Source organism: Grammomys surdaster, unplaced genomic scaffold, assembly GCF_004785775.1.
Source record: "Grammomys surdaster isolate TR1022 unplaced genomic scaffold, NIH_TR_1.0 273, whole genome shotgun sequence".
Lineage (NCBI taxonomy): Eukaryota > Metazoa > Chordata > Mammalia > Rodentia > Muridae > Grammomys > Grammomys surdaster.
In genome coordinates, this window is record NW_021604714.1 from 2,675,488 (window position 1) to 2,688,169 (window position 12,682).

The 12,682-nt window shown below is 49.0% G+C and overlaps 1 protein-coding gene across 3 annotated transcripts in view; it reads left to right on the forward strand.

Annotated features, from left to right (window-relative positions):
- The window catches only part of Lrrc20 (leucine rich repeat containing 20), a 99,748-nt gene that overhangs the window by 64,208 nt on the left and 22,858 nt on the right, over positions 1-12,682 (forward strand). For all 3 annotated transcript variants that reach the window (XM_028776882.1, XM_028776883.1, XM_028776884.1), the window contains exon 4: positions 4,185-4,352. In XM_028776882.1, coding sequence (XP_028632715.1) covers positions 4,185-4,352 — 168 coding nt within the window. The remainder of the gene's footprint in view (positions 1-4,184; positions 4,353-12,682) is intronic.

Consider the following 12,682-nt stretch of genomic DNA (forward strand, 5'->3'; position numbering starts at 1 on the left):
AGGTAGCCCATTTGTAAAACGTTTGCCTAGCTTGCACAAAGCTCTGAGTTTGATTGCCAACACCATACATGAGGTGTGGTGATACACACCTGTAGTTCTAGCACAGGAGAGTCGGGAGATGAAGGTCATCCTCAGCTCCCTGATGAATGCAAGGCTAGCCCTGGCTGCAGGAGATGCCATCACCACAGAAGAAAGGGAAAGGGGGAGGAGAAGAAAGGGAAGGAATTAAAAAATCAATCAATCGGCCGGGCGGTGGTGGTGCACGCCTTTAATCCCAGCACTTGGGAGGCAGAGGCAGGTGGATTTCTGAGTTCGAGGCCAGCCTGGTCTACAGAGTGAGTTCCAGGACAGCCAGGGCTACACAGAAACCCTGTCTCGAAAAAACAAAACAAAACACTCAATCAATCAAACTGTAAGTGTGAGGACCCCAAGGCAGCAGCCTTTTCAGCATGAGATGACGCTGTTTGGCCAGGGCACAGTAGGCTAGATGTCTAACATTGCCTCAACACTGTAACCTGGTAACCGTTATCCAGACAGCAGAGTTTGGGAGACATGGGATTCCAGATGCCTGAATTCAGTGTTCTTCCTTCCTGAGCCTCCTGGGTACTGGATGCCTGACAATGAACCCCATTAGATAGAGAGTCTTTTATGATTCAGGCGTAGTGTATCCGTGAATCCAGCTGCTGAAGGGATCTTTGGTCGCATGGAGCAGGCCTTGGAATCTACTAATTGGACCTGGGGTTCAAGATGTCGCCAAAGAGAGGAGACTTGGGGGCACCATGTGACATCCTCTCCCATCACTCATTGGATACTTACTGAGTGACCATGTGAGTCTGGAAGGAGGCTGGGCTAGAAACAAAGAATCATGTGAAGTTCCTGCCTTAGCATCACAGAGCAGAGGATTTACAGTGTAGCTAGTGGGTGTGGCGTGTGTGTATGTGTGTGTGCACCTGTGTGTGTATCCGTGTGTGGTGTCTCTGTGTGTGCATGCACACGTGTGTATGTGTGTGTGTGTGTGTGAGAGAGAGTATCTGTGGGTGTGTGGTACCTCTGTGTGTGCATGTGCATATGTACGTGTGTGTGTGTGTCTGTGTGTGTATATCTGTGGGTGTGTGATGCCTCTGTGTGTGTGTATGCATGCATATGCATGTGTGTATGTGTGTGTGGTATATACATGGGGGTATATGTGTGCATGCGTGCATGTGTATGTGTATATGTGTGTGTGTGTATATATACAGTGTACAGAGGCCCTGCAGAAGGGAACAAGGTTCTGAACCCTGACTGTGGCAGACCCTAAGGTGGGCTATACGGATCTTAGGGCAGGCCATTAACCCAAGTCCTGCATCACAGGAGCCCTTTGAGAACATGGAGCACTCAGGGGCTGGGCTGGCTGCAGAAATGGAGTGCTAGACTCCGGTTCTGAGGGACTTGCTATAAAATAAACAGAAAGCTTTCACTGGCTGCCACTCACGTAGCTTGCCGTGCTGTGCTGCCTTTCATTTTCTGGTTAACGTCAAAGTAAGGAAAAATAAGGACTTAGGATGAGTCACACCCTTCATCTTCATGTCACACAAAACCTGTTTGAAGTGCATTTACGGCAGTTAGCTCACGCGCAAAAGCCTGGAATTAGACAACTTATGCTTTATCACTGGCTTCCAGAGGTGCTGTGAGTGGGCCAAAGAGACCCATTTGAGACAGGCTTAGGCAGGTAAAAAGGAAAAACAGAAGTAGGCCATTCCCTGCCCTGGACCACCCACGATGCCAGATGCCAGTATGTGCACAGTCAGGCCTCATAGCCGCTGTTCTGCTCTTAGCAGACGCTAGAGTACCACAGTTCACACTGACCAGGTGTCTCCCTTAACAGAGAGGCCCCCCCTCGCCCCCACCTTTGAGCAGACAGATAGCTCCATCCCTCCATTTTTAACTCTGGGCATCAAGGCCTGTTTGGTACCTGACATCTGGGGCAGGGATGGCTCAGGGTCACTTCTGCCAAGATTCAGTCTCTAACTGGCCACCCACACTGGGTACACTACAGTCCTGCAGCCCAAGGTCCCTGGGTAGGGGTGGGATAAGGGACAACCACTGTGTCCCAGCCTGAGACAACACACGGTACACAAGCCTGGCTGATGCTTCCTGCTGGAGGAAGTTCAGAGCAAAGCCTAGCACAGGTCAGGCAGATCACGGGGCCCAAAGGAGAGGGAAAGGGAGGCTGCAGATAGCCCGGAGATGGAGGCAGACCTACATGTGAGCACAGGTATCACAACGCAGAGCTGCTTATAAAACAGAGCCAAGTATAATGATGAAATGATGAAAGCTTTCAAGATGACACATAGAAGCCAGCCATGCTGGGACACCCCTGTAATCCCAGAGCTTGGGAGCCCGAAGCAGGAAGATCTTGAGTTTGTGGCCAGCTCAGGCTATGATGAGGCTGAGTCTCAAAACAGACAAAATGTAGCATGTCGTCATTCCACTCCAAAGGAATGGGACCCTATGCAGCTGTGTCGGTCACATATCCACAAACTTGACTCTGGGTAGAAGAACTGAGGGACTTGGTGTGACAATTCAAGGTCTCCATTTCCTTTGGGCCAGATAGAGTTGAGACAGTTGTATCACAGACAAATAGCCTACTGTAAGATGACCTGTGGATGGCCTTACAGTCTTGTTCCCGGAATGGCCTGTCCCCACTCCAGAAACAGAGACCCTATTCCCTCCCTCTCCTGGTGCTTTCTCTGTGTGAACTGTCCATAGCTCTCCACATCCCCACAAGGCAGGCATGTCCCGACCTCTCTGTCAGATAAGGAAACTAGGATCTAAACGGACATAATGCCTAAGTCAGCCAGAGTAGCCAGGATGGGGGTTGAGCAGGGTCTCTTGATGTCCCGCCGTAGCCCTACAGTGTGTTCCCTGCCCTGTTCCTCCTAGCTTGGTTTTTGGTTTGTTTGTTTGTTTTTTGCCTCTTCCTCTATGAGGGCCCCTGTGAGAGCCTCCTCCTTCCTCCTGTACTGCACTCTTTTATTTAACTGTATTTCCAGTGGTCATACTATGGCCACATAGTTACACCCGCCTTATACTTTTATTGGTTTTCATGGTATAGAAAGAAAGACAGAGACACATATGACATGAACAGAGCTAATAAGTAAGTCATCGCAAAATAGGCACCTCTCAGGCTAGCCGAGTTATAGAACGTCCACAGCGTTGTGTGAAGCATCTCCTCCAATTCTTCAGAATCCCCGCCGCCCCTCGCAGGAAGCTGCTTCCTCTTGTCTGTGGTCATTACTTCCTTGCTTTATGTTCCTGTCGCCATCTCAGGATCTTGATGGGGTTTGCTTTTCTGTGACTTAAAGAACTAAAAGGCAGGAAAAATCTCAAGTGCAGCATGGAGCAGCAGGGAGTTCTCGAAAACAGCCGATGGTGGGAGCTTGCTTCTTTTCTTTCTTTCTTTTTGGTTGTTGCTGTTATTGATTGTTGGGTCTCTCTAGGCAGTTCTGGCTATCCTGGAACTCACTCTGTCGACCAGGCTGGCCTTGAACTCACAGAGCTCCACCTGCCTCTGTCTCCTCTCTTAATCCTGTTGGGATTAAAGGTATACCGTGATGCCTGGCCCAGGAGACTTTTCTGTGAAGCTTTTTCAGCTTCAGCTTCTGCTCTGATCTACATCTCTCAGCCTCTGGCCTGGTCCCTGTCCCTCAGCCTCTGGCCTGGTCCATCTCTCAGTGCTGTCTGGGCCTACTCATTAGGGTCCCTCTCAAAGACCACTGATGAGCTTTGCAGTGACCACTTCAGGGGAAGAACTTGTTCACATCTGGTTGGTAGTAGCCATGTGGAGAATAAGGACACATGACAGAACCGGGCTTCCGACAGCAGTATGACACTTGGGCATATCCTGACACAATCACAAGGTCTGAGGGAGCCATCATACTTGTGTCTTTGGGCCCCAGCTTCTGTTAGGAGACCCTCCTACACAGCCAAAGTGGAATACCTCTGCTGGAATAATGGCAGAAGCAGCCCTGGGCAGTGGTGGGTGTAAACAGACCTGGAGTCATCCATTTGGGGCCTTTCTGTGAGGCAGGATCTTTCTCAGTGTCCTCCTGGCCAGGGTACCAGGAACAGGCCTGGTGGCCTCTTGTGGTCTCTGGGAAGGCCTTCCTTTCCTCCTAACTGTCCCTTCTTCAATCCTGTGGCAGAGCTACGCCTGGAGGGCAACTACCTCTATCGCCTCCCCAACGAGGTCAGCAGCCTGCAGCACCTCAGGGCCATCGACCTGTCCCGGAACCAGTTTCAAGACTTCCCAGAGCAGCTGACCACCTTGCCTGCACTGGAGACTATCAATCTGGAGGAGAACGAGATAGTGGGTGAGTGCACATGCATGACTACCACTGCCCAAGCCTCTGAAGAGTGTAGACAGCTGGAGTTTGTTTGTTTGTTTATTTTTGGAGTTTTTTTTTTTTTTTGTCGGCTCAAGGGAGGCTCGAGTTTGCTGGGCCAAGACACCTGAGCAGGCAGTGAGCCTGGGTAGATAACCACTGAACAGCCCTGCCCCCTGCCGGGTGCTAGCCTTCAAATAACTTCCCAGTGCTGAGCAGGGCCCACAAGCTAGGCATGCTCAAAACAGTCACTCAGAACCCCCACCAGGAGGAAGCATCAGGCAGACACCTCCTGTAAACAGTGGCTCCTCACCCCAGGTTGGGCTCTGTCAAGGTTTGGAGTGTGCCCTCCGTCTTCTCAACCCTGTCACAACAGGGCCTCACAGAACTGAGTGTCATCCAGCTCGGAGCCGGATGTCCCCAGAGAGGTCAAGTGCTCATGGATCTCGGTATCCTCATCTCCTTGGCTCTTAGCTTTCCTGTGCCTTGGCCTCTCACTCTGCCTCTCGTAAAGTAAAGTCGTGTAAAGTCCGCTGTGTTACCTCTGGTCCCCTCCAGATCTGCTCTTATCCTCCCCCCCCACCCCGTGTTTTTATGGCTCTTTATGCCACTTGATTAAAGGCACTGGGCTTTTGAGTGGTTTGGGCTGCAGCTGGGGAATGCCTTGGGCTCAGTGCTCGCCTTGTGTGGTAGCGAGTGCCTGAATACCCAGGATGCTGTGCTCAAGACTCGACCTGGACAGGGTAAGGAGAAGGCGAGATCACCTTGACCTTTTCAGTTTAGACCTATTGTTTTGTTAGTTTCTGTTAATTTTAAATTTTCATTTATTTATTGCATGTGTGTGTGTGTGTGTGTGTGTGTGCATTTGTGTTTGTGCAAAGCGTATGTGGAAGTCACAGGACAGCTTGTGGAATTCAGTGTTGTCCAGTCCTCTCCTTCCATGTGCATATTGGAGATTGAACCCAGGTCATCAGGCTTGGCAGCCAGTGCCTTTACTGGCTGAACCATCTCACTGGCTCCTGGATTTGTTGTTGAACCATGAGTAATATGAGCTTCAGGGCATTATAAAGGGCATCAAGCTGCACAGAGAGACGGCAGAAGATAAATGTGTGATGATGAACTTTAACCCTGGGCTGGAGAGATGGCTCAGCGGTTAAGGGCACTGACTGCTCTTCCAAAGGTTCTGAGTTCAATTCCCAGCAACCACATGGTGGCTCACAACCGTCTGTAATGAGATCTGATGCCCTCTTCTGAAAATAGCTATAGTGTGTGTACTCATATAAATAAAAAATATTATTAAAAAAAACAAAAAAATGAACTTTAACCCTGTGAGGGCCTATAGTGAGGGCCTCCCCATCCCCATCCCCCCATCCTCATCCCTCCTGTCCCCCCCATCACCATCCCCGTCCTCATCCCTCTTCCCCCCTGCCTCAGTGAAGCCTTTGGCCATGGGCACTCCTAAGACCTGGGGTCCCTGAGCAGCCTGGCCTGAGTTGGCTTATTAGCCACTTGGTCCTGTATACGGTCTCAAAGCAGAAAGAGTGTCCCTAGGGTACCCTCTCACTGCGAGGTCTCCCTTCTGCACCACCGCAGTCACCTAAGCTGTGCTGAGCTCTCTGTCTCATTGGCTGCTCTGCCTCCTCTCTGCCCTTTACGTCCTTGCGCACTCTGATACCTCTGCTCGTTCCTGTAGCCGATCCAAGTGAGCCAGCCATCGGGCAAGGGCTCCTGGATTCAGTGGCAAGTCCAGAGCTGAGCAGGTGAGTCAGGACAAGTGTCAGGCAGCTCTCTGAGTGGAAAGCACTATGCGGTCAGTAGCCACCCAGTTCTCTGATCATCTCTGGCCACCTCAGAAGGTGATCCAAGATTAAAAAAAAAAAAAAAAGTCTCTCTTCCAGACTGAGGTGCAGACTGAATATCCTTGCTGCCTGAAGCCCATAAACTGGCTCACTAAGGCAGTACGGGGATCTAGATTCTTTCATGCTTCTGCTCCCTCAGGGTTGACAATGACAATCCCTCTTCCATTGAGCCTTTGTGGCCAAGTCCCTAGTGGACACTTGGCCAGGTTAAAGAGACCTCCGTGCGGAGGCTGTTTCCCAGTCAGTTTAAGCTCTGGTCAGAGGCCTGTACTGGGGGATACCAAGATGCTGGGGGATGGGGTGGGTGGTGGTGGTGGGTTGTCTCTTTCTAGCTAAGACTGCCAGTCACCCTCAAGCAGCACCTGCCCTAGAGGTGCCCAGTTAACCTCAGGTGGCCATCAGCCTGCAGGAGACTTGACTGTTCTAAGAGGGACCGAACAGAGGCAGCCGTCACACCCTGCTGACTCACCCCAGTCGCCCAGTTCTGTGTCTTCCTGACCCATTCTTGTTACCCAGTGGCTTTTCTGCTTCCCAAATCTGTGGGCAGGCCATACGGCAGCCTCCGTAGCTCTTCTGGAGTCGTATAAGCCCCAGGGCAGGCCACAGGGGAGCTGTTGGCAAGTGAATGCAAGGACCAGGAGTCCTGCAGTGGGAAAGAGTTTTGTGTGATTTCACAGGCTCCAGCTCCTCTCCCACAGGACCTCATGTGTGATGGTTTGTATATGCTTGGTCCAGGGAGTGGCACTATTAGAAGGTGTGGCCTTGTTGGAGTAAGTATGTCACTGTGGGCATGGGCTTTAAGACCCTCATCCTAGCTGCCTGGAAGCCAGTATTCTGCTAGCAGCCTTCAGATGAAGATTTAGAACTCTTAGTTCTGCCTCCACAATGGCTCCCTGGATGCTGCCATGCTCCTGCCTTGATGATAATGGACCTGTAAGCCAGCCACACTTAAATGTTGTCCTTATAAGAGTTGCCTTGGTCATGGTGTCTGTTCACAGCAGTAAAAGCCTAACTAAGACATCACAGAAGCAATTGTAATCAGAGCTTGGGATGTCTTCAAAGTGACTTACTTCCCCCTTAGAACTTTATAAGGGAGTTGGAAGAAATAAAGCCAAATTTTTTATGAGAAATGCCTTTTTTAAACAAGCCCTTTCACCTGCCTGACAGCGATGGTGCACACCTTTAATTCTAGCACTGAGGAGGCAGAGGCAGGCAGATCTCTGAAGTTGAGACCAGCCTGGTGTACAGAGTGAGTTCCAGGACATTCAGTCAGGGCTATGTAGAAAGAAAGAGAGGCTGTCTCAAAATAAACAAACAAAACAAAGAAGGAGAAAGAGGAGGAAGGGGAGGAGGAAGAGGAGGAGAAAGAGGAGGAGGAGGAGGAGGAGGAGGAGGAGGAGGAGGAGGAGAAGGAGGAGGAGGAGGAGGAGGAGGAGGAGGAGGAGGAGGAGGAGGAGGAGAAGAAGAAGAAGAAGAAGAAGAAGAAGAAATAATGATTCACCCTGTGGGTCCTGGAGCTCAAACTTTGGTTGTTAGGTCTGCCTCAGAAATATCCCTGAGATTTCTGAGTTCCTGTAAAGCTTTTACTCAGCAAACAGAGTGAGCTCTGAACCAGCTTTAAATGCATAAAGGGACACTCCACCCCCAGTCCTGAGGACACCCCCTAACCAGGCCTCCTATCTGAGTCCTGAAAGACTGTCCAGTAGCATCCATGGCCAGTCCAGCTACCCCGTTCTTCCGGTGAGCACCACCATCTGATTCTGCTCTGGACTTGGTGCTGTTCTGGGCTGAGAGGAAGAATAAGGACGTGGAGAAGCCACATCCTGGGCCCTCTGTGGCGGGGCATTCCAACCGAGAGGAGTAGGGACCCATCTATTAGCTTTCTGAGGTTCAGGATGGAGTGCCACCTGTCTTCAGTGTTTTCCAGTGGCCGAGTGTCCTCGGGTGTCATGGCTGTGAAGCATGTGACTGTGTAGATGGTCTGCCTGTGACTCTCCTGCTCTGTGCTCTCCCACTCTGTAGCATGCCTGCTACCAAATATGCACTGCACGTAGTGTCTGCAGATCACTGGCTGGAAAGTTCAACACTCACAGAGCAGAGGTTTGAAGGCGTCAGAGTGCCTCTAATGTCCCCAAGACCAAGTCAGGCTGAGTCTTTGAGCTGCAAGCTGTGATCTACTGGGGAACTAAATGGTAAATTAGTGGGTTGAGACCAGCAATTTTTTTTTAATAGAGTAGAAAATATTAGGGCACATCACACAAAGCATGATATCTTGTTACTTTTGTGTCTTTTAATTTCAGCTTTACTGTGCGTACACTCAGGTGTGTATTTGGAGTCATGGTAAAAAATCGTGCTTCTTACCGTGGTTGCAATAAAAAGTACCAGGGCTGTCAAAAGGGGTAATATGCTTACCATTCAAGCTGGGGAGAACCTGACCACTTGAGTTTAGTCCTGGGGGCCCACATAAAAGTAAAAGAAGAAAACTGACTTCACAACAGTGTTCTCTGAAGCTGAACATAGTGGGAACACACCTTTAACCTCAGCAATTGGGAGACAGAGGCAAGAGATTCAGAGCCAATTTGTTCTACATAGTGAGTTCCAGGACAACCAGGGCTATGTAGAGAGACCCTGTCTCAAACCAACCAACCAACAACACCAATAAGTTGTCCCTTGGCCTCTTAGCACACATACACATAATACTAATAAATCAACTCTTTTTTAAAAAAAAGACAATAAAGCCGGGCTGTGGTGGTGCATGCCTTTAATCCTAGCACTTGGGAGGCAGAGGCAGGCGGATTTCTGAGTTCGAGGCCAGCCTGGTCTACAGAGTGAGTTCCAGGACAGCCAGGGCTACACAGAGTAACTCTGTCTCGAAAAACAAAAAACAAAAAACAAAAAAAAAAAAGACAATAAAAACTATCGAAAGATATTAAGCTGGACTTCTGCTCTCCTCATCCTGGCCACCAGTCCCCACACTCCAGCTCCCATTCTTGGCTGTATTGTACAGTCTTACCCTCTGGCAGCCTCTAACCCCTCTCTGACCTGTGTGCTTAGTCTAGAAGACCTCCATGTCTTAGTCCCCTCTCTGCCGGTGACTAGGTTCTCCAGTCTGAACACCTGCTTCAGATGGACAGGAAGCAGAGCAGGTGACACCGTTGTCTGCCTCCCCCCTTCCCCAGCTGTCACCCGGCGCCTCTCATGAAGATGGGAAGCCTTCTGGATTTCGGGATACATGGTTGTTTGTTCTGGGGACAGGGTCTGTGTTTGTGGCTTATGAATAATTTGTTCATCACCAAGATAGATAATAGAATACTTTATCTAAGTTGCCAAATATAAATGGAATGGACATTATGAATATAAATCCTACCTGGTAATTCTCATAATTGTTTTATTTCTGTTCCTATTGTATGCTGTTTATTATTGTAAGAGAAAGACGCTTTCTCTTATTTTTTTATTTAGACAAAAAGGGGAATTGTTGTAGTTTGTCTGTTGCATGTATTATACTGCCAAATTCTGTATGCCAAGGTCTAGTTGCTTCAAGATGAGTGAATTCTCATGTATGTCAGTTTTTGTTGTGCAAACCTTACTCCTTAATTTAAAAGTATTGGTTGAATAAAGATGCCTACAGCCTGTAGCTGGGCAGAAGAAAGGTAGGTGGGGCTTCAGTCTCCAGGCTTAAGGTCTGAGGCAGAGACCACGAAGAAAGAGGGGGAAGAAGGAAGAAGGTGCCATGGGGTGGGTGAATCGTGTGAGGATTGCCATGAGGGCCCACCTCTTGGAGTTAAGAGCAGCTCAGGTGAAACACAGCAAGTGATATCTCGGGGTCATTGACTGGTAGACGAAATAGCATAGAGGGGATATCTGCCGAGCTCTGGTGCTTTAAAGCTTATAATATTATAAATGTGTGTGTGTGTGTGTGTGTGTGTGTGTGTGTGTGTGTGTGTGTGTGTTCAATCTCAGGTGTGGTAGTGCATGCCTTTAACCCTAGCACTCAGAAGGCAGAGGAAAGTGGATCTCTATGAGTTCAAGGCTAGCCAGACTACAAAGTGAGACCCAGGACAGTCAAGGCTGTTACAAAGAGAAACTCTGTCTTAGAAAATAAAACCAAACAAACAAACAAAGAGTATTTGTCCAAACAATAGACATCTAAAAGTTTCTGGGGTCTGAAATGGTTCCTATCTTTTTCCAAACCAGAAGAATGGTACAGTCTCATCTCTCAAAATCCATAGGGGATGGGTACCGGGACACTGGAGGTTACCAAAGCTGCCGAGATGACTAAGTCCCTTGTACAAAGTGGAAAGCCTTAGCACAGCCTATACACGGCCTCCAGTGTACTCAGAATCAGTTCTCAGTGTAACACCTAGTGAGAGAAGATGCTGAGGAGGTGGATGGCTGCTACGTCATAGGGTTTAGGGAATGACACCAAGAGAAGTCTGCACATGCTCGTTACTGACATGGGTTTTTTCTGACTAGTTTTGACCTGTGGCTGGCTGAAGTGTTGAGTGAAGTATGTTTAGGTAGGGAGGAATGACTCCCAGTGGAGGCTTGTGAGTATTTACGAACAAAACGGCTTGGGAGATACAGTCTCTGGAGAGGCAGAGGCTTCGTATCCTGACCTCTGGGCTTGTAGGTACCAGTGTGGACACACACCAGCTAACTTCTTGAAAGGACATAGCCACTAGGGGAGGGCAGATATGATGGAGCCTGGGTATATAGAGGTCTCTAAAAAGGCTGAAGGCTATGCATGTACTTTTAGGGAAAGGACTCCCAGAATGTTCCAGAGAGGGCTTCTGAGGGGGTGAAGTGTTTTAGACTAACTGTGAGTAGTGATATAGGTTTGGGACAGGGTGCCAAGCCCAGGAAGTCATTCTTTTCCTACCTTAGGAGTCTACCTGTGTGTTACAGTTCAGAGGGAGCACAGCTGTGAATCAGAGGGAGCACGGCAGCATTCTATTCTCACTTGCCAGTACTTGCTGCTGCCTGGCAGGTCAGGGCTGGAACAGGTGTGGGGTGAGGAGAAAAATCACATGTTTCAACGGCTTCATTTTGCTAAGCAGGGGACTCCCAGTTAAGTAAGAATTTGGCTTTCTGTAACCCTCAATTCTGCTATTGTTTTGCACCCACACCGTTCCAGAGAGCAAAGGATCATGGGAAAACCCATTCTTGTTAAAGACAATAAAAAGCCAGGCATGGGGCTGGAGAGATGGCTCAGTGGTTAAGGGCACTGACTCCTCTTCTACAGAAACTGAGTTCAATTCCCAGCAACCATGTGGTGGCTTACAACCATCTGTAATGGGATCCAGTGCTCTCTTCTGGTGCGTCTGAAGACAGCTACAGTATACTCATATACATAAAATAAATAAATAAATCTTAAAAAAAAAAAGCCAGGCATGATAGCATGCCTGTAACTCCAGCACTTGGGAGGTAGATCTAAGATTAGGTATTCAAGGCCAGCCTCAGCTACATGGTGAATTCAAGGCCAGCCTGAACTACAGGATTTAACAAATAAGGGTTATGGCTATAGCTTAGTGTCATGAGTTCTTGCCTAATCTATGGACCTGGAGTTAGGATTCAGTCCCTTTACTTGCGGTGGGACCTGGAGTCTGGATTTAGTACCTTTACTTGCTTCGTGGGCTGTTTTTTTTTTTTTTTTTTAATGTCAACCTGACACAAGCTAGAGTCATCTGAGAGAATAGAACCTCAAGCGAGAAAATGCCTCCATACGTTTGGGCTGTAGTCAAGCTTATTAAGCATTTTCTTAATTAATGATCACTGGGGGAGGGCCCTGCCCCATTGGAGGGTGTTGCCATTCCTGGGCTAGTGGTCCTGGGTTCTATAAGAAAGCAGGCTGGGCAAGCCAGGAGAAGCAAGCCAGTAAGTAACACCCCTCCATGGCCTTTGTATCAGCTCCTGCCTCGAGGGTCCTGCCCTGCTTGAGTTCCTGCCCCGACTTCTTTCAATGAACAGTGCTGAGGAAGTATAAGCCAAATGATCCCTTTCCTCCCTGAGTTGCTTTGGTCATGGTGTTCCATCATAGCAGGAGTAACCCTGACTAGGATGCCTGCAGAGTCACTTACCATTCCCACCCTCACGTCACCCTGTTTGAAGCAAGGTCTCTCAGTTCTCTGAGAGTGGGTTAGACTGGCTGTCTCTGCCTCCCCAGCACTGAGATTACAAGCCTGTGGATAGTTTGCCCTAGAGAGAAGGCTCAGTGGTCAAGGCACTAGCTGTTCTCCCAGAGGACCCAGGTTTGATTCTCAGCACCCACATGACACCTCACAGACTGTCCAGTTCCAGGGGAATTGCCTTCCTCTGGCCTCCACAGACAATGCATGCAAGTGTTGTATAGACAAGTATGTGGATGGAATACCCAGACACATGAAATAAAAGTACATATTAAAAACAACAATAGCAAAACCAGGCAAGTCTCACCATGCCCAGCTCTAGGACTGAACTCAG